General features: G+C 38.1%; 1 protein-coding gene across 1 annotated transcript; it reads right to left on the bottom strand.

The window, feature by feature from the left end:
- wu:fc17b08 (microtubule-associated protein futsch) lies at positions 1-27,902 on the bottom strand. The gene is made up of 7 exons (XM_053619704.1): positions 27,696-27,902; positions 16,337-16,402; positions 10,310-10,389; positions 9,884-10,016; positions 7,425-7,727; positions 6,851-6,947; positions 1-6,076 (listed from the first exon to the last, which is right to left on the bottom strand). Exons 1-7 carry the CDS (start codon positions 27,790-27,792, stop codon positions 1,750-1,752), a joined length of 5,103 nt encoding a protein of 1,700 aa, XP_053475679.1. The 5' UTR covers positions 27,793-27,902; the 3' UTR covers positions 1-1,749.
- Between the last annotated feature and the right edge of the window lie 55 nt (positions 27,903-27,957).

The following is a 27,957-nucleotide window of genomic DNA, read 5'->3' as shown; positions in this document are numbered from 1 at the left end:
TTGAATTAAAACAATTTATACCAGTTTTAGCAGAACCTTAGAAACATTACACAAATACACCTGTGCTCTCTTTTCAAATATACAAAATCAAAAAACTATAAATATCAATAGTAAAGTAAAATATTCAAGTCTGGTATTTGGTGGGTAAATCAAACTGTCAATGATACCCATGGTAACATTAAATATCAATCAAAACTCCAAAGCAGTATACCTTTGCATTTACAAGATATTACTCAAAGTCAAAAGAAAAGAAAAAAAAAAAGGAAAAAAAAAAGAAACAGTTGTGCTAAGGTAAAACATTAAAGGACTGAGGACAAATGACCTCCACCAAATACCTCCCCAAAATACAAAATTATGTTTAATCCTATAATTAGAGTAAATAATTTTGCAAATGGCAGCACATCGATTTTTTTTTTTAAATAGTTTTAAATTGTAGACAATTAAAAAGTTTCACATGTTCATTCAGATGACATTCAAATCCAGCTTAGAAATCCAGCAGTCAAAGCAAAATGTCTGTCCAAAACTGAAACTAATGGACATTAGCCTTCACTTATTTTTAGTCACATTTTCATAATGGTCAAAGCATCTGTATTCAAAGAGTCAAGCTTTCAAGAAATATCTGCAGATGATGCACATCACCTTGCATGCATAGACTTCAAATTCAGAGAAACACAAACACGAATACTTTTGCACCTAAGGATCTTCCTATTCTTCTTTCAATTCACTTAAGGGTTTTGGAATCCAGAAATCACAACCATGTACTGCACAGAGTTCATAAATAGATACATGACTTATACATGACTGCTCTAGACTCTTCTGCACCCTCCAGAACAGATATTAGCTAAAGCATCTTCAGAAGACAACAAAGCCTGTTAACTGAACAAACATAATAAAGTCATTATGACCTGATTATTCATAAGTTATAGTTAGTTATATTAGGCTCTAATGAAATTAAATCAAAAATTTCAATGCAGCTGATCATCAGCAAGTAAATGAGATAACGGCACAAACACAATTAAGGCAACAAGTAACAGGTTAAACTGAAAATATAACGAACAATAAATATCACGGTAACAAAATGGAAATTAATGATCAGAATGATCAAGTATTCAGAAAATGTTTAATGCTCCTTGAATTACTTTGAAATATTAGAAAACCTAAATAAGGAATACAGAAAGACGTGTTTAAATGCTTAGAAGAAGAAATGAGTATGGTAGGAAACAGAACTCAGATATAGCTTGGGCATAAGGAAACTTTTAAACAAAATGATGCGTGCAGTATAGAGGATTCCATGGTTTAAGGAACAGTCTGTTACTTAAGGCACATTATCAAGGTCACAAAACCAGCTCTAATTGTTGATAGGGTATAGGTTATTATTAATGAGCAATTTCTAAATCAACCAGCACACTACATTTTGTTATAATCAACAGAATGACCGTTCTGGGCATACTGTACCTTTGCAACATCAAGTGCACAACACTAATTAGTTGAATAAAGGCTAGTGACAACACTAATGCTAATATAGAAATGTTTACAACAAACAGTGTACATTTGATTGTGAACATTGTGGTGAACTTCTGCATGCAGTTGTTTTCATGGGTCTGCACTAAAGACAACAAGGAGAAAGTCAAACAACTTTTATGCTTCATAATAATGAAGCTGTGCAATATTCTTCCCAGAAAAGAAACAATCCTCACTTGTGGAAATACCATCACCCATCTGCAACAGCAGTCTATCTATTTCCATCCTTCACTTTGATGTTCGTGTCCGCTTGACTGATGTGATTGAGGTTTCCAAGGCTCTTTTTGTAGAGGTTTTTGGGGATCCAGTTTGTGCAAGTGTGGCTTCCATCTTTCTCTGAGACCTTGTGAGAACCTGGTCTTCTGATAACAGAGGCTGTGTGTCCATAATTTGAAATGGAGACATAAAACTTTCAGGACCTTTATGAAGAGGTGATTTCTTATCACTTTTTGTGTGTGGAGATTTCCCAGTTTTCACCAGCATTTCTTTTTTACTCATGGTTTTAGGAGCAGTTATACGGTTAGATTTTAATACTCTGGGAAGCACCCTCTCGGAGGAGATTCCACTCTTTTCATTTAAATCTCTTAACTCTCTACCACCTTTTGGGATTTTCTCTTTTGCTGCAGGGGCTTTAGCTTTTTTAGCCAACTGTTTCACTTCCTTGACAATGGCTGATTTTTGTCCTCTCCTTGTGGGTAATTTTTCTTTAGAGACCTTCTTTGTTATGGAATGGCTACTGTCTACCTCTACTACCGACCTCTTTAAATTCTTCAGTGAGTTTTGTTGGACTTGTTTTTTCTCACGCATATTGGAATATTTTCTCAGAATTCTAGCACTTGCTGGATTTTTTGTACTTGCAGCAACCTTGCTGTGGTTCTCATGGGACTGTTTCTGTATCAAACCAGTAGTACTCTGTGGTTTTGAAGAGATCCGTGTGGCAGCTCTAGGTTCTCGTTTTTCTTTGCCCTTAGAGATAGCCTGGGCTAAAGCTTTAGCAATTAGCCTTTTGTTCTTGGGGTTGCTCTTCACAGGGGATGCAATGGCAAACTTTTTCAGGTGCTTTTTTAAGCGTTCAGCCTGTAGACTTGGGAATACTCCATCAGATGACTCTGGCACAGAAGGCGAGGATTGAAAACCCAATTGCGTTTCAGATGGAAGCCTTGTGTTCACCTTCTTTACAATAACAAGAGATTTTGTTTCTGTTGACTGCAAGAACCAGCGACATATATTGGGAAGGTCAAAGGATTTCATAAATAACATTTGCACAGGAGAGAATTTGTGCTGCTCAAATGACCTTGGTTTCCTAATTCTTCGTTTGCTTTTCCATATTTCCTTTAGTCTGTCTGCCTTGTTTTTTGGTTTTGGTGCAGGCTGTCCCTCTTTGTCCATTTGAACCCACCCTTTTTGCATCTTATCAAATTTGCTATTTAAATCTGAAATCAACTGTTGGTTTGCTTCCCCATTTAAAGCCTCCAAAAACTTGCATGGACTGGGGATTAAAGGACTGGTGGTTGGTAGGTTAAATGAAGTAAATGAATCTGGGATAGAAAAGACTTTCATTTGGTCATTATAAAGTTTATCAGTCTTGATGTTAGCAGTGTTCTTGTTGTGTTCTCCCTTATGGATAAATGAAGGTACAGATGTTTTGGCCATCTTCTGAAGTCTTCGAGAAAGCTTTTTACTCTTGGGAGGCGTTTGTAAACAATCCTGCTTTTCAGCACTAAAAGTATTGCTCCTTCTCAACGACATGCGTCCAGGGCTCTCTGAGACAGTTCCAGCATCTGAACCACATGAATTGCAGCTGGATGACTGTTCTACCATCAGACCACTTCCACTTCTTAGAGGCATGTGTCCAGTGCTCGCTAATTTCTTACTGGTAACACCACTATCCTCACCACTGGATTGTTCAGTGATTGTGCCTGATGTATCCTTGATCACATCAGAGGAACTTTCAATGACATGGCGACTGACTGCACTACTATGTCGGCTTCTCAAAGGCATGCGTGCCACACTGTCTAAATTGCTTGTATTTGGGGAAATGCAGGAATCTTTGCCAACAGTCTGCTCGGCGAAACCACTATTCCTGCTTCTTAAAGGCATTCGTCCAAGCTTCTCTACAGGGTCTGCAGTGGGGGAACTGCAAGAATCTCCACCCACAGGCTGATCAACACTAATGCTATTCCTGCTTCTCAAAGGCATTCGTTCAGGGGTGTGTGGAATATTTTTGGTAGGTGAACAGGAGTCACCAACAGAATGCTCACTTTGACTGCTCCGGTTTCTAAAAGGCATTCTTTCAGAAACCCTTATGGATTTCCCAGGGCTGTTCTTTCCAGGAGATTCAGAACTCTCTGGAGGACAGTTCACCTCAATTTCAGGAGCATCATTCATCAAACAACCTTGTCCTTTAAGCTCATCATTTGGTGTTGGGAGCTCTTGGACCTTCTGCTTTTTGTCAGAATCCATTTCCTTCACCATCATTAGCTTTTGCTTCTGTCTTGTGCACACTTTGTTACCTATACTGTCAGCCTGCTGCACACACTCAGGATTAAAATCTGTGACATCTACGTTATACTGAGCACCCTGACATGGCACGTTTTCTTCAGTATGCTTCGATTTACAACACATCAAGGACCGTTTGGACTCTAGAATATTTCTTTCATGGATATCTGACTGCAATTCAGCTGGTTTTGTCTGGTCTGACATGTCAGAGACAGCCGTTTGTTCAGATATGCCTTTGGAGACTCCACTTCGCAAACACCTATCTGAAGAGGGGGCATGTTTTGCAACACCCTTTGTTGTAATTTCCTCAACCACTAAATCAGACATCCTCAACTCGACTTTACCTGGATTTGTAGAATCCACTACTTTCACGCTTGCTTCAGTTACACATGTCATTTGTAACAATGTGCTGTTATCTGTACATGTCATTACCGGTTTTCTTAAAAATTTAGTCTGTTCTTGGGACTCTGGTAGGAAATCGCACTTTGCAGCATTTTTACTTGTCAAATCACTCCCTACTACGAAATCTTCTGACTCGGATGAATCGTTTTCTATGCTTGAGGAGACTGTATTTAGCAATGCCTCTGTGGCTACATTTTGACCATGGACCTCTGTTTCTAACCCACCCAATATCACACCAGATGAAGATGCATCTATAATTTCTTTTGCTGTAAATTCTATTTTTTCAGTTGTTTCATTTTCCACAGCAGAATTGTGAGTTCTTTCACTACTGTCTGAAATGGCATGTATACCCACATCCTGCTGCACAAATTGATCACATTCCTCATCTGCAAGTAAAGAGGGAATTTGTTCTTTTTGCTGAGATTGACCTGTTTGACTAGGTTCTACAATCAAATCCTCACTTGATATTTCAACAACATCTCCAGGTATTTCTGTCACCACTGAGTGATCAGACAGGTTTTTGTTCATCACAGTTTCCATACAATCCCCAGTAAAAGGTACAGTCATAGCAGGTAAACCATCAGGTTTAGAAAGAGCTTGCTTTGGGGCAATTGATGTGGTTATCTCCGGCATAGGAACAGGATAATTCCCACTACCATTCTGAGCAGACTTACAGGCCAATGTTCGCACTGTTTTTATCTCCAAGCAATCCCCAAAACACAGATGTCCTCTTGTGCTTTTTCTAGCATTTTTCCTTGGAAGCATATGGCTCTGTGATTGAAGCTTACATTCAGTAATGGGTTTTCCTACATAGACAATGTCATATTTATTGTCAGGATCATTTACAATGTTACCTATTGAGCCAAGCCTGGGTTGAGAGTAAGAGCCTCTGCAACTTTTCTTGGCTGTTCTTGAGAAATTAGGCGAAAATCCATTTGTGGTCCTTTGAATTGAGCAGGGTTTAACAGGAGTGTCATTGCTCCGTACTGGAAGGCATTTAGGGTCAGTGTGTCCTTGATTCGTAGAACATGAAGACAGTGCACCAATATCATGATCAGTGCAATCTGTGTGTGACTGTGTGTCAGAGGCACATGGGCCCTGCTCTAAAGTGCCAGTATTAGGTTGTAGAATGACTGAGCCAACCTCAGACAACTTTTTGGCGTCAAGGTTTCCAAGGTTGTTTTTCAAGATCAGTAGAGTTGGACACTTAGGCTGAATGTTTGTACTCCTAAACTCACCATTATCGTCCTCATTAACTCCGATATCTGTCTGACCAATAACTATTGAAGTTCCTTTTATAATTGATGGCCCATCAGCTTTCAGGGACTGTTCTGCAGGTGAAATTTCATTATTTTTGGAAACATGGGATTCTTGGCCCCCATTCTTGTCTCTTGCTACAGGCAAAGTGTCTTCAGTACCTTGAATCGCTGACTTTTCTTCTGCACAGTCTGAGCTTACTGATTTTTCTGGGACTGCTGGGGTGGACACTTGCACTTCACTGGAAGAAGCCACAGCGTTTACTTCAGTTTGCAAGAATCCAAATGCGTCAACAATCTGCCGTTGGTGATGCAAGCATAGCTTAGCCATAAACTGCTCTAATGTGGACAATGACTGCAGATCTCTTGCTTTAACAAAACCTGAATCCGAAGCTTGCCTGAATGGAAAACAAAAACAAATACTATCTTACAGAAACAGCAATCACACAGATTGAGATACTGTGTTACAAATACAAAATTACTCTTAAAATTGTGTTGGAGGTCTGCTTAAAAAAAATAAAAATAAAATAATTCTGTGGCCTCTTTCTTGGGCACTGTAGATCACAGTCATGCAGGGCTAGTGCCATTTGAAAAGCTACACAAGAGCTCTTTTTGACGATTATGATTGTGTAACCATACAACCATCAGGTGCAGGCCGACCATGAAAGAATGCAATCATGTGACCAACATGCTCTCTATACATTTTAACTCTATGGGTTACACAGATTGGGACATCTGGTGTTCAAACTGTGCAGTACTGTACATTACACGCATAATTTATAAAATACTGATTCCCAGAATGTGAATTGCGCATTTTCACAAATTTTGCATCACAAATTTTGGTCAAATTTTGCATCAGGATACATCGTTACACACCACTATTATTTGCTCATGGCAAAACAGCACGTTTAGGAGAAGCATATTTTTTTAAACCACAGTAGTCTCTCCTGATTCAAGATAAAGAGGAAGCTACTTTTTCAAAGGAGGGAGTGTGTGTATTTTATGACAAACAGCCTGCTTTATTATGCAGAATGTTGAATGTATTGCTCGATACTCAAGATCAAATTTAGGGCCTCATATCAAACAAGACAATACTTCATAAGTTATAAGTGCTTAGTGGGGCCGTAATGATATGAAGCTTAAGAAGACAAATGTAATGTTTACACACTAACCTTTTAATAACTGGTGTTGTCAAATTCACATGAGGGCTTCTGAGGAGCATGCTGTCTGGATTATGACTCTTCTTGATTGAAAGATCCAGAGCACCATCTGAAAAGTCACACACATCAATGCTGGGACAATATTATATGAACAAAAACCATTACCTAACTATTTGTTTTTACTGCAAAGGTGCCAACATTTCTAACAAGAAAAAGCAGCAAGCGCAAAAAACAAAACAAAAAAAAAAACAACTGTATCACTATTTATGTGCATTTTGTTCCCCAGTGAGAGCGTAAGAACAGAAAAATGTAGCAACACAAAAGTCGAGTGACCACTACTTAAAAATGACTAGCTCATTTTTAATTTTATTTTTTTGCAAAAGAGATGACTGCTCCTCCCACTTATTTTCTTTTGATTCTCAGGACTGAGGTTCAGGAATTCACAGGTCAAAGTTCTCCTAGATTAAGCTGGCATGATACAAAAAGTAACCTTGAATTGATATTACACCAAAACACGCAAATTCAACAACTAAACCACAGGTGTTGGTAACTCTGTTTACCAGCACATACAGCAAAGATATCATACCTTGATCACTGATTTCTGGTCTGACCTTCTTGACTGAAAGGTCCAGAGGTGCATCTTGGTCATCCATGAGGAGCTTACTGAGGACAGGGTTCTGTGTTGAAGCAGCAGCCATAGGTGTAGCAACAGCAATGAGTGATGTGCTAGAGTGAGTTTTCAGCAGGCTTTGGTCCATGCCATTGTGCTGAGGCGAGTCCTGAGAGTTGTTATTTGAGGTATAATGCACCATTAAGCGATTGATCATTTGTTGCATGGTATCACAAGCCACCACAGGGATGTGAGGATCTGGAATCCTTGGTGTGTATTCTATGGGATACAAAAGAAGATTTTGCTATACTCGTGATTTCCTCCCCCCCATGTTTAATGAAAAATATATAAACTCACCATCCACTTTAATAGGAACACCTGTGCCCCTGCTAATTTATGCACTTATCCAATCACGTTGCAGCAGCACAACACAAAGTCATGAAATCATATTCATGGTTTGAGTATTTCAGAAACTGCTCATCTCATGGGATTTTCACACAACAGTATCTAGAGTTTTTACATAGAATGGTGCAACAAACAAATCACTCAGTGACAGTTCTGGGGGGTAGCAACTCCTTGTTGTTGATAAAAAGTCAGAGGAAAATGGCCAGACTGGTTTGAGCTGCCAGGAAGCTGCTCATATAATCACTCTTTATAACCAGTGAGCAGAAAAGCATCTCAACATGCACAAAACATCAAACCTTGAGGTAGATGGGCTACAACATCAGAAGACCACATCAGGTTCCACTACTGTCAGCCAATAACAAGAATCTGAGGCCATCAAGGGCACAGACTCAGACACTTGAAATCTGGAAAAAGACCAGCTGATTTTTTTTCTTCTAAACTTCAACTGTCCAGTTTCGATGAGTCTGCGCCAATGATCGCTTCACATTCCTGTTCTTGGCTGACAGGAGTGAAACCTAATGTGCTCTTCTGCTGTTGTAGCCCATCCTCTTCAAGGTTCGATGTTTTGTGCATGCTGAGATGCTTTTCTGCTTACCACGGTTGTAAAGAGTGATTATACAAGTTACTATAATCCTTCTTTGCAGCTCAAACTTCCTTTGACATTTTCCTTTGATCTCTTGACAAGGCATTTCCATTTACACAACTGTTGCTCACACCATGTTTCTTGTTTTTCGCACCACCCAATGTAAACTCTAGAGCCTGTTTGTGAAAATCCAAGGAGATCAGCAGTTTTCCAAAAACCAGCCCATCTGGCACTAACAAAAATGCTACAATTAAAGTCACACTATCACTTTGTCCACAGTCTGATGTTTGATGTGAACATTAAATGAAGCTCTTAAGCTGTATCTGCATGATTATGTCTTACTGGACAACTGCTTATATGAACAGATGTACAGGAGTTCTTATAAAAGTGGATGTTGAGTGTATATTTTAAACAATGGGGAAAAAAATTAAACTAGCACAAGGAGCATTTTCTCCCAACACAATGTTTTTGTTCAAAACACAAACAAATTTACATACAATTGGGTTCCTGTGATGTACTACGTTTAAATGCCTGTATGTAGACCATCTGACTGGAAACTAGGGATGTCACGAGAGCCAATACTTCGATACCAACATTCTTAAAACGTGACAGTACTTGTTTTTCCTGCAGTAGCAATAGCACCGTTTGTAACGAAAGTACTGAGGTTGCGATTATTCCAGACCTGAAGGGGGCAGCAAATACACACAAGTGGTGAAGAAGAGGAACACCTACAAGCACACGGGAAAAACTACAGAAGTTTAGCTTAGCTTAACAAGTTTAGCTCCACCCCGACTCGTTGAGAGGAAAGCTAGTATCGGTTTCCGGTGTGTAACCGATGCTATCGTTCATTTCAAACAAAGCGAGGAAACACCTGGAATTTGGTGAAGCACCTGAAAGACGGTCCTATATTATGTTTGTTTGAGGCAGCTGGCATTGTGGCCATGAAACCAGCTAACGTTATGCTCCATGTAATGTTTGCGCTAGCCTGTTATTGGTTAAAGATGCTAATGCATTGCAATGTTATAAACTACCTCTAAATGGGCCACCATGCATCGCCATTCAGCCCGTGTCCTGTCAGCAAACTGTAGCCTAATGTCACAATTATTTAAATGTTCATGCTTTTAATAAATCGTTTTGGCCTGCCACCATATCAGTGAATTTAAACTAATGCTTGCATTCAGAATATAAGGTGTGTGTACGTGTGCGCGCACGTTTAGGAGTGCACCTCCGGAGACTCATTGTCAGACAGTGTTTGATATCTAAATTTCTCTCTCTCCCTGTCTGATGAGGATGTCCTCCAGGAGAGTTGGTTGTTTTTTGTTTTTTTTTTTTTTTAAATACACACCGTGGTATCCACTTTGGTATCGAGTACTTTTGGTGGTATCGGTACCGACTACTATATTTTTAGTATCGTGACATCCCTACTGGAAACTAAAGGTGTACATACCTTTCCTGTGCAAGACTGCATTGAGGAATTCTTCTACTTGCCACTCAAGTCTGCTGAGATTACAATGATCCTTGCCAAGTAAAGGTTTGCCTCCACTTTCCACAATTTTGTTATTGAGTGCAATTACATGTTCCTGTTGGTTAAAAAGGCCACAAAACATTTAAAATAAACTTCAACAGATAAGCATTCCTTAATTTCCTCTCATCATTACATCTCATCTAGTTATAAACCACAGCTTTAGGTCTCTCAAAAACCAAAAAAAAATAAAATAAATAAAAATAAATAAATTTTATATATATATATATATATATATATATATATATTTTAATGGATTTGACTATTCAGTTTGTAATGAGAAAAGATGCCCATAATAACTGAACAGCTTAATAATGAAGGGAAGAAACAAAGAAACAAAAAAGAAACTACCTTCACTTTCTCTCGTCTTAAGCAGCAGAAAAGACAATTTTCATCAAATGACCAATTTGACACACTTGGAGGCTTATAATCTGTGGATCCAAAAAGAAAAGTAAAAATTATAGATGCTAGGAATGGAAATGGTTTTTTATACAGGTTATAATCTTATTGTAATAACCCAGTTTGACTAAATGAAACAATATGATTTTTCACCATTATGACTCAATGTAACAATAAAGGGTTATCCTGTTCTGAAAACCAAAACCACCAAGACCCAATCCATCTCGCTCACTATTTAAAGTCTCTACCCTGATGTGACACCACCACTAATCTAAGATGCAAAAAGCACACAAAGCCTGAAACCACATTCATCTGTCAGCCAGTGCCAGGGGGAATGACTGAACATGCTGAAATGGATAAAATAGTAAAAGTGAATTGCAGATAAAGTAAAATGTTCAAAGAATAATATAAAATAAATGTTCATGTATTTTACTGACATTTTTAAAATGGGGTTTTCAATTTTTAAACTCCCTCTGTAATCAATATTTGTATTTGGATATAGTTAAATTAGATAGCCTATTGAGAATGTCAGTCATTTTGGGGATTCCACAGATGTGAATGTTCACATAAATAAAATAATAAATCTGGATCAGATTTAGGTAGCTGGTTTTACACATTAGTGGTGCAGATTTTGAAGAGAGTGCTCCTTATTGTTCCAGTGCCCAATTACAACAGATGACTAATACAACATGATGAAATGTAAATCAAATCAAATGTGACTTTTGTCCCAATTCATGGACCCATCAGACGAATCAGTCAGTGTACTATATATAATGTACAAATATAAAATGTAGAAATTTAATTCTAAAAAGCAAAACAGAAATAAGCTATTTATTTATTATACACACTTGCTACAAACTAGAGAGCATGACAGGTTAATGCCTCTAAGAAATCAACCTTCAAACAGTTTTATTCCACCTCAAATCTGCTGCAGTTTGAGACCTTGATTAACTAAAATCAAATTGGAACTGAACTCTGCAGGAAGGTGTATCCAGCAATTCTTCGTGAACGTTCATACTGGTGGTTCAATTTAAACCTTTTCTTCCAAGTAACAACGGCAGCCCAGTTCAGACATGGTATAAATGGTTAAAATCCAATGCATCACCACTGACCACATTTCATCAATAGCATGGATGCCCAATTTGCAACTTCACATCAAAACTTAAACAAAATGATTATGTTTAGACATTGAAAATTAGGATATTTCCTAATTAAATTGTTGGTCACTCAGTTCAGTTGATAAAAGCTTTTGTCATACAGTCATGTGGCTGTGTAGCGTTTTGTGTAACTTTTGCTCAGCTACAGTGGATATAAAAAGTCTACACATCCCTGTTAAAATGGCAGCTTTTTGTGTAAAAAAATTAAAACCAAGATAAATCCCATAAATGCCAGAACCTTTTGAACCTTTATTGTGAAATTTTGACCTATTAATTAATGTGAAAAACAAGAACCACCATTTTAGGGGAAAACGATGAAAAATATACAGTAACCTGGTTGTATAATTGTGTACACCCTTTGTTACCCTCAAAGACACACTTCAGAACTTTATTAGCGACTGCCATTTTTCCACAACACCGCTCACTCCCCTCCAAACTCCCACAATACCGGTTACTCCTCAATGAGAGCTTCCCTTTTGCCCTTCGGTAAATGGTCATGTACAATGCTAAACAGATAGTCACTTGTTCAACCGATTATGATCTATCCATCACAGATGTATACAGTTCCATTCTCTCCATCACATGGCTCTACAGTGCGACCATTGGGCAGTGGGGGCTTGGTGGTTAAGGCTCTGGGTTACTGATCGGAAGGTCAGGGGTTCAAGCCCCAGCTGCCACTGTTGGGCCCCATGGGCAAGGCCCCTAACTGCCTCTGCTCCAGGGGTGCTGTATCATGGCCGACCCCACGCTCTGACATAACATGCTGGCTGGGGTATGCGAAGAAAAGAATTTCACTGTACATATGTATGTGAATACATAAGTGAATGATAATGAGATCAATAAAGACTCATTATCATTTACTCGCATTTGTGACTGAAAAGTACTTTGTGTGACCTGTTTGTAGTTGTATAGTACAATCGAAATAAAAATTATAGGAAGTCCAAAATACATCTAGCTACACTGTGCAACAGTTACTTTCACACTGCATTTCATTACCTCAGTCAACCGAACAAGTGTGCAAATACTGCAGAGAAGCCATTATGATCACAAGAGTAACACTGTACATCTGCTTCTCTCAACTCACCAATCTCACAAACCGCCATCTTTTATTGATGCCGCACAATGACCTGAACCTGCGACTGTGACATGCTTGTATAGCCACGGCAGCGTCGGGCACCAGTAAATTAATAATAATGCTAACGCTACAAGGTGGTGTGTAATTCAAACTTCTTTAATAAATAATTCCTCACCAATCATAATCAAGAGTAGCAACTGTTCAGTTGGTAAACATACAGTACACTACAGCTCTCTCTTCGGCAACTCTAATAAACAGCTCATTCACTAGATGCATTTTGTATTCAGCTAGATGTATTTTGGACTTCCTGTAGTTTTTATTCTGACTACAAACAGGTCACACGCCTAAATATTTTTTCACACAAAGTACTTTTCAGTCACAATTGCGATTAAGCTTACGGTTGTCAGACAAGTGAACTCCAGTTTTCATGTTTTGATTTAATCCCCCAAAACACGCAATATTATCAGCAGACATGGCAACACTGTACTGGGGGAACCAATCTAAAAAGGAACAACTTATAAACAAAAAACAAAAAAAAACAAAAAAAACAAAATGTAAAGCCAGAAAATGTGCTTAGTTATGAATAAATCATTTAATATAAAAAAAATGACATTATAATAAATTCATAAAATATAAATAAAATGAGAAAATATCAATGTCAAATTACTATGGGTTGCATTTAATATCAATTTGAATATCCTAGTACAGTGAGGGAAAAAAGTATTTGATCCCCTGCTGATTTTGTACGTTTGCCCACTGACAAAGAAATGATCAGTCTATAATTTTAACGGTAGATTTATTTGAACAGTGAGAGGCAGAATAACAAGAAAATCCAGAAAAACGCATGTCAAAAATGTTATAATTGATTTGCATTTTAATGAGGGAAATAAGTATTTGACCCCCTCTCAGTCAGAAAGATTTCTGGCTCCCAGGTGTCTTTTATACAGGTAACGAGCTGAGATTAGGAGCACACTCTTAAAGGGAGTGCTCCTAATCTCAGCTCGTTACCTGTATAAAAGACACCTGTCCACAGAAGCAATCAATCAATCAGATTCCAAACTCTCCACCATGGCCAAGACCAAAGAGCTCTCCAAGGATGTCAGGGACAAGATTATAGACCTACACAAGTCTGGAATGGGCTACAAGACCATTGCCAAGCAGCTTGGTGAGAAGGTGACAACAGTTGGTGCGATTATTCGCAAATGGAAGAAACACAAAAGAACTGTCAATCTCCCTCGGCCTGGGGCTCCATGCAAGATCTCACCTCGTGGAGTTGCAATGATCATGAGAACAGTGAGGAATCAGCCCAGAACTACACGGGAGGATCTTGTCAATGATCTCAAGGCAGCTGGGACCATAGTCACCAAGAAAACAATTGGTAACACTACGCCGTGAAGGACTGAAATCCTGCAGCGCCCGCAAGGTCCCCCTGCTCAAGAAAGCACATATACATGCCCGTCTGAAGTTTGCCAATGAACATCTGAATGATTCAGAGGACAACTGGGTGAAAGTGTTGTGGTCAGATGAGACCAAAATGGAGCTCTTTGACATCAACTCAACTCGCCGTGTTTGGAGGAGGAGGAATGCTGCCTATGACCCCAAGAACACCATCCCCACCGTCAAACATGGAGGTGGAAACATTATGCTTTGGGGGTGTTTTTCTGCTAAGGAGACAGGACAACTTCACCGCATCAAAGGGACGATGGACGGGGCCATATACCGTCAAATCTTGGGTGAGAACCTCCTTCCCTCAGCCAGGGCATTGAAAATGGGTCGTGGATGGGTATTCCAGCATGACAATGACCCAAAACACACGGCCAAGGCAACAAAGGAGTGGCTCAAGAAGAAGCACATTAAGGTCCTGGAGTGGCCTAGCCAGTCTCCAGACCTTAATCCCATAGAAAATCTGTGGAGGGAGCTGAAGGTTCGAGTTGCCAAACGTCAGCCTCGAAACCTTAATGACTTGAAGATCTGCAAAGAGGAGTGGGACAAAATCCCTCCTGAGATGTGTGCAAACCTGATGGCCAACTACAAGAAACGTCTGACCTCTGTGATTGCCAACAAGGGTTTTGCCACCAAGTACTAAGTCATGTTTTGCAGAGGGGTCAAATAAATATTTCCCTCATTAAAAAGCAAAATCAATTTATAACATTTTTGACATGCGTTTTTCTGGATTTTTTTTTTGTTGTTATTCCGTCTCTCACTGTTCAAATAAATCTACCATCTACCAGGGGTGTCCAATCTTATCCAGAAAGGGCTGGTGTGGATGCAGGTTTTCATTCCAACCAAACAGAAGCCACAACTGAGTCTACTGAAAGCCAAAGATAAAACAGGTGGAATCAGGTTTGGCTCCTGCTTGGTTGGAATGAAAACCTGCACCAACCCTTTCCGGATAAGATTGGGCACCCCTAGTTTAGAGTGACATCTTCAGCAGCTACTATTGTCCATAATGTTTACACAGTAATGACCAGAGCTTGTAAAGTCAAGTTTTACAGGTTGACTGAACATCACTGCAGTGTCATTCCCATATCCAGCACTGTCCTTGCTCTTTTCATGCAGGCCTTACTCAAAAGCAGTGGAATCTTTGCTGGGACAACTTGGTTTCAATGACACTCAAGTCTGTCCAATTTTTGGAGGAATTTTCAACTTTCTGGTGGAACAGACTACTTTTCGCATCCCCAAATGTAAAGGTTTTATGTTTATTATTTTTTTTTCTCGTTTTCTCTCAAATCAGTGATGTAGCTATTTAGCCATTTCAGTCCACACACAGTCTGTGTACATGCAGTGTATTATTGCTTAGCCAAAGCACTAGGTCGAAGATTTCTGCTTCAGTGGGTGACACTTTTGCCTACAGAGTAACGTTGCACTCCTCTACATCATCCATTTTACAATCTTCAGTCAGTTTGACCTGCTCAATTCTGTGTGGACCATCCTTGGCCCAGTGGAACATGCTTTGACAAACAGCACATTTTGATCTGCATCCATACCTGTCCAGAGGGTTAGTGCCAGACAGTGGTGTCTTTTGTTGATAATTTTTCGACCGTGGCTTACTCCTCTGTCACCTTTGCTCTGTTACATATGCAGATTCCTGGTTAATCCCCACTATAGAAGCAGACTTCCCTCCGAAAATCCCCTTCAGTGCTGACATCATTGGCGCAAAAGTCAAATCGGTACATGCTGTCAGAGCTAGCTGTCGGTCTTTCACTTCAAAGCATGCAGTGTCCAGCAGTTTGAATGCTAATACCGCATCGGGAAGTGATGAGTCGACTTAGACTCAACACCGCTTCACTGCTGCTCACTTCCGGTGTAAAATTTTAGCGGTGCAGAGATTACAAACTGCAGTTTTGTCATCATTCCACACAAGAGACATCATCTTTACACACATCACAAAACTGATGTGTTTTCCCTCCCTCTTTTGATTGACAGGATATAATTGGCCCTGATCGGAAGTTTTTAAACTATCGGACGATAGCGTGAAAAATAGCCTTTATCAGCCGATACATCGGTGCATATCTAGTTTTTTTGTGTTTTTCTGGCATGCATGCTGTACACTAATGCTATCGCTCAGTCTTTTTGCCACACGGTTGGCGTGACTGAGTTCTGGCTACCGTGACGTCACGTGCATAGCCTCTATACCAAGTCTAAAAAGTGTCCTTTGTTTTAATAATAAAGCAAAAAAACAAATAAAGCATTACCTTTTGCTAATCAATTATGTCACAGCATAGACCTTACTTCCAGCTTAATTACCTTTGAACTGACTTAGGTCCTCTAAAATTCTTGTCCCAAGTAACAACTCCAAGATCTTCTCAACACCTGTGCAGAGAAAGGAGAATGAGACGCTATTTAGTTACATAACAGCTTGTTTTCCTGAATTTTTTTTAGAGAATTTCATACATAACTGATTTTCTTTATAAAAGAAGGAATAACAGATTATGCTCATTAAAGTAGTGGGCCGTTTAATATATGGGCGACTGCCTTGATTGTACAATTATTGGCATCCTATAGGAAAGTTAGCAAACATTTATATGTTAAAAAGCATATGCAATAAGTGGAATTTTAAACTCAAACATACAGTGGCACCGTATAGGTTTATGTAAAGGTTTATTTAGGTTTTATCTTATCTGTCTTTGTGACTCACTCACAGTTATGTGTAATGTGAAACAAACAAGTTGTTCCACCTTAAACATTAGGAACAAGTTAATTTTTACATCCATCCATTTTCTGTGCTGCTTACCCTACACAGGGTCAAGGGAAGCCTGGAGCCTATCCTAGGAGGACTCTGGGCACAAGGAGGGGGACACCCTGAACACAAGGAGGGGGACACCCTGGACAGGGTTGCCAACAGGCAGAAATCTCACACACACACACACACACACACACACACACACACACCTTGAGTACCAGGAGGAAACCTGGTAAGCTCAAAGCAGAGCTGGGAATCTAACCCCTAACCCACGAGGTATGCAAGTTAGCGTGCTAACCACTATGCCACCATGCCCCCTATCACTTACCTTACAACAGCTAAAGACTTCAGACAGGAGGATGGATCAGCTACAGAATCAGACTCAGCCAATGTCTGGCCTAAATATGTAATCTAGATTAGCTGCAACAACTAATCGAGAATAATCGCTAAGGAAAATCGTCGTCAATGAATCTCATTATCGAGATGGTTGGTCAGCGCGCGGCACGAGGTATATTTACTCACTACGTTCTGTTCTGAAAACACGCTTTGGAGAGTAAATACTAAAGTTGTGTCCCAAATTAAGTACTATACATTTACACTATGCACTGTGACTCTACAGTCTAGTGTATGAAGTTTAGAAGGGTAATCTCTCAAATAGAACACTAGCGGGTTTTTTTACTAACCGGAAGCATAAGCCTCTTCCTAGTCGACGGCGCATGATGTCATATGCACATAATGCGACACCACTAGCTTTAGACTGTTTACGTCAATGTTACCCTTTATTCCCAACATGACCTCAGTCCCCATCAGACGGAGGCAAAATCGTCAAGTGACTGAGGAAGAAAGTCCACTAAGGCAGGGAAGCATTTTATATTAAACACCGCAGAGATCAAACAGTGATGCACGAGAACAAACTTATGTTTATATCCAAAATGTGCCACTGTGTGTAAGGGGCAGGGGAAACTGGTACAAAAGGTTTAGTTTAATTTCAGTTTATTGGCATTATATGGCGTATTTGCACGCTTGCAGTGTAACTGTCATTTATTATAACGGAAATGATCTATTAGTAACGAGGCCGCGTTGATCCTCACTCGTGGTGTAGACGTGCTGATACACAGTGGGAGCGCAAGTAAGATCTCGAATATCTAATTAAAAAACACTATGATCAAAGTAAACTGAAGTAAAACAATGTACCTAAAGACAGCGAGTAACAGAAACCACAAGGTGCAGTGAAAGTGAGTTTTTAATTATTAATTTAGGACTGTAGTTTAATTCAGTGCTTTTTGTGCATCCATAAAAATAAAAAAAATAAAAATAAATGCATAAATACTTAAACTAAAATAATTAATTTATTTCACACACTATTTTTTTTATGGATGCACAAAAAGCACAGAAATAAACTACAGTCCTAAATTAATAATATATATTCTGGTGTGTCTGTGTGTATTTGGTTCTTTTCAGTCTTATATAGTTGGACAAACAATTGTGTAAAGTTCTAGTCTGAAGTTTATATTTGTAACACTCAGTTTGTAGAATTAATTTTAAATAAATGGGGGGGCTGAAAGTTTGCCCTCCACCCTATTAATCGAAAAAACTATCAGCCAACTAATCCATTATGAAAATAATCGTTAGTTGCAGCCCTAATGTGATCAGCCATCAGCCTATATTTCTTTGATCTGGCCGATACACCATGCCAATCAATGACAACACATGAGCCAAATCTCAGTATGTGCGCTGAAGGGAAACATGTCACTAGTGTGTCAGTTTTTCCACAATATCTGTCTCGGCCGAAAGCTAATGCTGTTTTCAAAGTTTCTAAAACCAATATGCCTTGTTTGCCTTAATAAAAGTGGGTGAAATAAAGTGGTTAAATTCAAATCTTTTTTCCCCCACTGGTCTTTGTTTAAAAAAAGATTTAAAAAAATAAATAAATAAAAATAATTATTGACACCGAATGATATGAAACATTATTTCGTTATAAATTTTAGTTGTATTGCTCAGCCCTACTTTCGAATTGCTTCTGTGAAATATATTCGGTTGCAGTTTGGTTGCTTATTTGTGCCAATGTGCCGGGACAGCCAAGTACGGAGAAACAAGCTGCGGGAGACTTGTAGTGCGCATGTGACTCTGAACAGCGGGCAAGGAAGAAGTGTGACATTTTTGCCTCTTTTTGTGTTTTCTGGTAAAATGTCGGCTCTGGGGAGGACAGCAAGTGTCCTCAGAGCAAGAACTTGTCTCGTCAGACGCTGACCTCAGCACAGTGTTACCCAGAAATAAGTGTTAAAGTGGAAGTTTTATACGAGGATAGGCTAACTATGCTAACAGGCGGAGCACAAACCAGAGCGTAGAATGTGACTCCTGGTGCTATAATGCGATGTTGATCTACATTTACATTGCACATTTTGTAATATTTTATGTATTAAAGCGTTTCTTTAACATTTATTTAATCTTCATATAAGATATTTATTTAAATTCTATTTTGTTTTTGCCTTAAAACTAAAATTATTCGCTATTTGCCTTAATAAAGTGGGTAAAATCAAAAAAAATACAGTGGTTAAATTCAAACCAATTTTTCCAACTGGTCTTTTGTTTAAAAAAAAGATAAAAATTTATCAATAAATAATTATTGACACTGAATGATATGAAACATTATATTGTGATAAAATTTAGCTGTATTGTCCAGCCCTAGGTTAACTAACTTTTTTGTTTTGTCTTTGCCAAAGTAGATGAGTGTTGTGGTAATCTGGCCCCTCCCCTGTTTGGAACTGGCATCAGTACTGACCTCACAGAATGCTGATCAGTCTGTCTCTACTATACACAGTCGTTCCCTCGGCAGACTCACTTTTCTCCCTCTTGAAGTTAAGGCAAAGCCGCCGCCGCCACCAAAAAAAAAAAACCCACACAAACTCAACACTTCTGTCCTAAAGATGCCTTCCAACTGATCAGATGCAAAAATTTATATATAACATTTTTAAAATAATAAAAAATAATAATAAAAAAAGGACATTGTGGTTAAAAAATGATTGCTGACACATTATTTCATTATAAAAAATTATTGCGGCCCAGACATTGTAGTTAGGAGTGGGCAATATGACAATATATCAAAATTTGTCCACAATCCGTTTTTACATAGAGATCATGTGTATCGTGACACTGAATACATTTTATCAGTTACTCAGACATGGTACACCAAGTTATTTTAAGAACCAGATTTTACTCTTTAAGAGTGCAGGCTGGGCTAGCAAAAAGACACACATACAAACCAATAAACAAGTGCAGGCAGTTCCTGGGCTTATGCTTCCTCCTCAGACAGCATGGAGGAGTTCAAAACTAGTTATATGGAACTGCTGAATTTTACAGTCACAGCACAAACAACGGTTGTCTGCAAAATATGCTAATCAAAGACTGGCAAATGGAGAAAGCACAATGAATCCGTTTACACATATTAGTGTAACAGAACCACAGCCAGAAACAGCACTGAAGTACACATATACATTTGAAAAAGGCACACCTCAAGGTATGTTCACACTAGAGAGCAACAAAGCAACAAGTGTCCATTAAATTTCTTCATACGTGTGCAACACGGAATCACAATTTCAGCGACAATGACATGCGACAGAGCTACAAGCGAGCGGATATTCTATTCTCAACTTAATGCAAATTAGGTATGATAAATGCATAACTGTTCATCTTATCCTGTGATCTATGACCCTCTCATTAAACCTGTATAGACATTCTGTAGAAAAATAAACCTTGGAAGAAAATAGATTACTGCTTCCTCAAAGAAGTGTTTGTAGTTAGAACAGTTAGCTTGCGCTGCTAATTGCTAATAGCCAATACAAAGCCTGGCACATAACATACATGAAACAACCAATTTTCACACTGGTCAGTGTTATTTAAATAGTTTTTCACTAGTTAGAAGATAGAGATTATAATATAATATAATATATATATATATATATATATATATATATATATATATATATATATATATATATATATATATATATATACACACATACATACATACACACACACATTTGTGTTTTCCTAGTAAAGAAGATAAAAATACATATATAGTGGTGCCTCTAGTGACTGTATATAATGAGAACAGTTAGCTGGCCCTGCTAACAAAGCTAATATGAAGCTTGGTAAATAACATACTTGAAAAGCAATCTAACATTTATTTCACTTTAAAATATTAAAATTCATTTTAAAGACATTGTATATACACTATAGTAGATAGTGTGCTATAGGCTAAATTTGGCCACTACCCTCTCAGCAGAACTAAAAATGCTTGAAAGATGGTACACATCCACAAGTGACGAACTACAAACATGAGAGACTTGTTGCGCATTAGTGTGAACGCAGAGTTATGAGACAACAAGCAAGTGTGGAAAGACACTTCACAGATATAATGACATTTTACATGGTCAAGGATATAAAACCCAACAAAATGGTCAAAAACAAAGGTTTTAAGTGACTTCTAAAAATAGTTGATCTTTGTTACAACTTACCATTTTGTGTAAAATTGTACACAAAATGCAGAAAGTTCAATAAAAACAATGAAACACAATTCACTTGTATTTAAACGTTAAACAAAAATGTACAACCAACTAAGAATTTAAAGTTAATGCACTCAGTATTTAAACATGAAAATACTCACTCACCTTTCCATTTATTGCTGAAGACATTAACAAAAGGTGATTTTTAGTAGAGCTCCATTTTTATTTAACTTTTTTTTAAATAAATACACTACCCATGTATGATTGTCTTCATTTTAGAAATACATTTTATTGGGAAGTGCACCTCATTGAGGTGTGTCCGTTTTGTTGTTTTTTTTTATTGGGAAGTGTACCTCATGCCTGAGGTGTCCGTTACTCTTTTTTTTAAATCTTTTTTTAATAAAAGTTTATGTTTGTAGAGGTATATTTTCATCCACAGGGAAATCAATTGGTTTGTTCAGAATGTTTGTGAATTAGTCTTAAAAACATAATTGTGGATCGTGATCCAGCCGAATTTTTTTTTTTTTGTCAGAGCACCTAATCAAGGTGTTGAATCAAGAACAAGCACATTCATTTTGATTTCTTTTACACATACACACAAAAAAAGACCTCCTCACATCATCAGTATGCTTATGCTAGTTAAAAACACTAATTTGAAATCTATGATAATTTTACACATAATACTGTACATTAATGAAAAATGTCACTAGACTGTATTACTCCTGCAGCTTCACTTACTAAATTGCAAAACAGGTGAAACCACACAATCTGCCAGCCTTGTCAACAGTGCTGAGAGACAGGATGTTTGTGTACAACTTTTACGTGCCACAAAACACTCATATGTAGGAGTAGGACAGTAATGACAACAGAACTGCTGCATTCTCACATACAAGAATTTTACAATGCATGGAAAAGTCATTGCTCAGAGAATTTTGTCCCGAAAAAAAATTAAGAAAGCCACAGTACTAACTGATGTACATTCTCACCAGTATTGAGACCTGGGCTCCAAATGTATGCTGGGCTCTATGGTAACAACTTTTAGGAGCACTTGTGCTCCTAATTACAAAAATTAAGAACACAGTCAAAAATTTGGAGCATGGTTGAAGTTTAAGGTTTTTTTTTTTTTTTTTTTAAAGAGATGGTAACGTTAATGTGCCACAATATAATGCATAAGTAGACATGACCCTAAAAATTGTAAAACTTGAGCACGTCAATTGACAAAATTTAGGAACATAGTGTGAGCCATGGCAAATTAATTTACCTTGATATTAGATTTAGTTTATTTTCAGTTAATTTTACAGGCTGTATGCGAAAAACAACCGTTAACCTGTTCCAGCTTGTAAACAAATACAAAAAACCTCAATGTTCAGTCTTTGAAGTCTCTGCTCCTCTTAAATATATATAAAAGATACACTATTAGACATTTTCCAATGTCATGGTTGTGGGCTGAAGCCAGTTCTTGAACTGCTCTGCATACATTGTGTATGAGATCTGAATAATCATAGGATGGGAGTAGGTGAATTCATTTACCCACCAGATGCAAAGTGCTTTCGTGTAATGCTGTTCATTACTGATGATCAGGATTTTTACTGCCGATACCTATTTTGTGTCATCTTGATCGACCAACACCAGTCCAGATACCAATCTTTTTTTGTTTAAGCTTTAATCAGAAGGTCTGACATGAACGGTTAAATGTAAGCTCTCTGCTCATCGTCACTTTTGTTTTGTTTAATTAAAATAAAAAAAAATGATTAATTCTGTAATTATTAGTCTGTAATTATTATTACTTCAGTAATTCTGATCACATGGTTACTCTGGATGGATTTTCTGTTTCATCATGTACAGCAGTAAAAGACCTTGGAGTGATTATTGACTCCAGCCTATCATTTGACGCTCATGTAGATAATATTACTAGGATAGCCTTCTTCCATCTCAGAAATATTTCTAAGATAAGAAATATATTGTCACTACATGATGCAGAAATATTAGTTCATGCTTTTGTCACCTCTAGACTAGATTACTGTAATGCCTTACTGTCTGGATGTTCCAGTAGGAACATAAACAAACTCCAGTTAGTCCAGAATGCAGCTGCTAGAGTCCTAACTAGAACCAGAAGATACGACCATATCACCCCAATCTTATCAACACTGCATTGGCTCGCAGTGAAATCTCGCACCGATTAGAAAATACTTTTATTAACCTATAAAGCACTAAACGGTCTCGCACCACAGTATCTAAGCGACCTTTTGGTTTTCTATGATACGCCACGCCTACTTAGATCAAAAGATGCAGGCTATTTGACGGTACCTTGAATAGCGAAGGCTACAGCAGGGGGAAGAGCTTTCGCTTATAGAGCCCCACTGTTATGGAACAGTCTTCCAATTAGTGTTCGGGACTCAGACACAGTCTCAGTGTTTAAGTCTAGGCTTAAAACGTATTTGTTTACTCAAGCCTACCCTGACTAGGCTTTCTATTATGCTAATTTCCAGTCCTAATAATCTTTTCTCTTCCTCTTTCCTTCTGCCGAGCCACACACGATTTTATGGAGATACTAGAGATCCTGATCCTTTCTGATCTCTGGACCCGTCTGATCCATTTCGGATGTCCTGCCTCTGGATGGAGCTCTAATCTACTCCAATTCCGGACTGCTGGGAGTACGGCTGCTTTGAAGGCCATACAGACTTCATATAAGTCAATAATGAACTTTTTCACAATATCTGTTGTTACCCAGATGAGGATGGGTTCCCTTCTGAGTCTGGTTCCTCTCAAGGTTTCTTCCTCTTAAAACATCTTAGGGAGTTTTTCCTTGCTACTGTCGCCACTCAGTGGCTTGCTCAGTTGGGATAAATTCACACCTTTAATATCTGTATACCGTGTTGATATTTCTGTAAAGCTGCTTTGCGACAATGTCTATTGTAAAAAGCGCTATACAAATAAAATTGAATTGAAAATAAAAGCAATGAGAAATACTGTTGGTTAATTGATAAATAAACGGCATAAAATATTTATTTTTAAATATATTGAGCGATAAAGAGTCCTAATTAAAAGTAGACTAACACAAGCATGAACCATATTAGGAAAAAGAAGGCCAACAGCCCTCAAAGGAAATAGCTTACTAAGCTTAATGTCAATTTGATATTAAAAGCAACCCATAGTAATTAAACATTATTTTAGTTCTCATTTCATGAATTTATTAATCTTTTTTCATATTAAATGATTTATTTATAACCAAGCACTTTTTTTTGTTTATTAGTTTTTGATCGGTTCCACCAGTACAGTGTTGCCATGTCTGCTGATAGTGTTTTTTAGGGGATTAAATCAAAACATGAAAACTGCAGTTGACTTTTCTAGTGATAACTGGCAAGCGCGAGCTTAAATGAAGTGAATGCGCTCTCTATTAGAGTTGGTGAAGAGAGTGAAGGGGAGCGGCAGCGTACTGTATGTTTACAGACTGAACAGTTGCTACTCTTGATTATGATTGGTGAGGAATTATTTATTAAAGAAGTTTGAATTACACACCACCTTGTAGTGTTAGCATTATTATTAATTTACTGGCGCCCGACGCCGCTGTGGCTATACAAGTAGGTCACAGTCGCAGGTTCAGGTCATTTTGCGGGATCAACAAAAGATGGCGGTTTGTGAGATCAGCAGATGATGTACAGAGTTACTCGTCATCATAATGGCATCTTTGCAGTATTTGCACACTTGTTTGGTTGACTGAGGTGATGAAAAGCAGTGCGAAAGTAACTGTTGCACGGTGTAGATGCATTTTGGAATTTTAGTGATTATTCCGATTGTATTATACAACTCCAAATGGTTACTCGCTTCAGTGCGCCTAAATATTTTTTCCACAGTCGCACAAAGTACTTTTCAGTCGCAAATGCGAGTGAAATGGTCGCACTGTAGAGCCCTGGTATGCATGCATAGCAATATATATGACATTCTTAAGATCATCCTTGTAAAAGTAGTCTAAAAGACACCTTGCACTGTCTGGCCCATTGAGTAGCTAAAGCTGGGTGCACACTGTGCAATTTTATGCCAAAAATATTGAACATAAGTTTTCAAGGAATGAACAAAAATATACAAGAAGGAGGAAAACCTTCTGAATATCAATGCGCTGCCAGAGTTTTCTATTACACCTTCAATGTTTTTGTTTACAGTCTCCATTTTGACACAAATCTCCTGTGTGGGCGGGGTTTAACAGCAATTTATTCTCATTGGCTAGTGAGATTTGGACGAACAGCTCCCTGACCAGGAAGTAGAGACTTTGTAGTGGAAATTACCTACTTACTTAGTCAGTATATTAGTTCGTAATAATATCTGAAGTTTGGGTAGTCTCATACCACTATTTTTCTGAGAGGAGGTCTCAGAAGCAGCACAGAGCGTTGTCATCATCCTCCTCCTCCTCCTCCTCAACTGGACCCTCAAGCTGTCGATCCAAACCTCACTAGTCAATGAGAGTAAATGGTGTTAAGCCCAGCCACACGAGATTTGTGCTAGAATGACTAATGTAAACTTGCAGAGCATAAATGAAGACACTGGCAGCGCATTCATAAACCATGATTAACAAAAAGGAAGCTTAGAAAACTGAACAAATGCTGTTATTTGAAGACCATGTTAAATTTGCCCCAGAGTTCACCGTTTTCAGTTTCAGAGTGTTTTTCTCCTGTCATTGTACATTTCAGTTCATTTCTTGAAAAGTTACATTAAAATACTTTTGGCACAAATTCACCTGCTTTAATAAAATAGATTCCACTTGTTTTGCTGTTTTCTCATTTAACAGTCTGCCATCACACAGTGACAAGTGGTTTATTAACCATTTAGGGTCATTAGTTTTGCCAGTGAAGTCAAGATCAGATACATTTTGTCTTATTTTTCCATTTATAATGACCTGAAATTTTGAGACATGAAAACCTTGTCTAATGTCCAGTGAAAACTCAAGCAATTAGTATTTTAAAATTGGGTTAGACAAAAATAAAGCTCTACATCTAGACCATGATTGTCTCATTCATAATCCTGCCACTCTGCTAATTCTCATTCCTTCCTCCATTTAAAAAACTTGAGGTAGATGTACTCACCCATACACAAATTACTAGACCAAAAAAAGCAGAATTTTTATCATGATGCAGTTTTGCTAACATTCAGGCCCAATGAAACACCCGAAGAAAGAATCACCTTAATTTTCTTGGGTAAATAGAAAAACAAATTTATAAAGGACACCTATCTAAATCTAACTGGTACTTTGATAGACCTGGAATCAGACCAAATATCCCACATGACCAGAAGAAAATGCCAGAAAAATGAAATTGAGTAATAATCTTAATCAACATTCTTGAAAAGTAAACCAACATTTTTGTTCTTGGACAGTCAAGTGATAAATTCACAACAGACACTACAGTTAATAGTGCTCTCACCGCAGCTCTGTGTGTGATGAAGAATAGACATTTATTGTGATTTTTGACACTATTCCTTGTTTCTAGATTTTTCTTTATCTTTCATATGCTCGGGTAGAGCAGTACTTATGTAATTTCATTGTCCAAAACTATATCAATAAACTCTTGAATCATGAATTTTCCATATGAAGGAAAATGAGTTGACAGGAGCAGAGAGATGCCAAATTCATCCACAAATCAGTCTAACACTCATTCTTAGAGAAACAAATATATATTATACTTTGGCAAAGGATAGTCAGTGAGTTACATTAACAAATAATGATAGGTTTATGTCAATGGCAAACTGAAATAATCAGTGGATAATGTGAGAAGACAACCTGAGCACCCTGCAGCTTAACGTTAATGGGGTTTTTTTCTCCTTTATAGAAAGAGTGACTGCTTTCTAGTAGGTCCTGTTGGCACGTGCTATATAGATCTACAAAAAGACATATAGTTTCAGTGTGTGTGAGTTTAATAGGCAACACAAGTCACTTCCCCCCAACCTCCATAATTACTAACCTAACATTACATTTCACACAGGCGTGCAGCTGAACACATCACTGCTAATACCATGTTCCTCAATTCGTTCGTTCGTTTTTTTTCTTTCTCTCTCTCTCTCTCTCTCTGTGTGTGTGTGTGTGTGCCTGATTAGCTAACCAGCTAACTAGCTTCCTACTCAGGAACTTCACAAATTTCTCTCTACAACACAAAACACCATCAAATAACACCACATTATTAGGTGACACACCAAAACAGCCTAGGCGTACCATCTATCTGTTTTCAAATGCATGACAGTGAATGAAAGAGTTGTGCAGAAGAGACAAAAAAAAGAAAAGAAAAGAAAAAGCCCTATTAGAGACAGTAGTGTTGTTGACGGTTTTTAGCAGCATTAGCATTACCAACATTCCTGCAGCCTTTTTTAATAAAAACCATGCACAAACATGAAGCAACAAAATGCGTCGTCAACTATACCACGTATATCTTACCCACACAATCAATGAGTTTAGACCGCCACGAATCCAAATCCTGACGAAAGCCGCGCTTCTCGTTGATGCAAATTCGTCGTTTGCACGAACTCGCCATTTTCTAACTTGCAAGTCCGCCGGCAGCGCGCACGCCCAATGTACACGTCATAGCGCGCGTGCACGCGCCACACTAGCACTGAGCAGAGATGAGTTTTTTAAACGTTCTCTAGCAAAAATGTGTACTTTTATAACTGATATGTTAAAAAAACAAAACAAAAATATT

The sequence above is a fragment of the Ictalurus furcatus genome, chromosome 29 (genome assembly GCF_023375685.1).
Source record: "Ictalurus furcatus strain D&B chromosome 29, Billie_1.0, whole genome shotgun sequence".
Lineage (NCBI taxonomy): Eukaryota > Metazoa > Chordata > Actinopteri > Siluriformes > Ictaluridae > Ictalurus > Ictalurus furcatus.
This window is presented reverse-complemented; position numbering and strand designations above follow the sequence as displayed.

What these genes read in the sequence shown, in the direction of transcription:
- wu:fc17b08 (XM_053619704.1), bottom strand. Translation starts at nt 27,792, where the DNA reads ATGGCGAGTTCGTGCAAACGACGAATTTGCATCAACGAGAAGCGCGGC. An exon ending in GGACCTAAGTCAGTTCAAAG is followed by an intron (nt 10,390 to 16,336) that starts GTAATTAAGCTG and finishes TTGGATCCACAG; the next exon opens with ATTATAAGCCTCCAAGTGTG. An exon ending in TGCAGTCTTGCACAGGAAAG is followed by an intron (nt 7,728 to 9,883) that starts GTATGTACACCT and finishes TGTATCCCATAG; the next exon opens with AATACACACCAAGGATTCCA.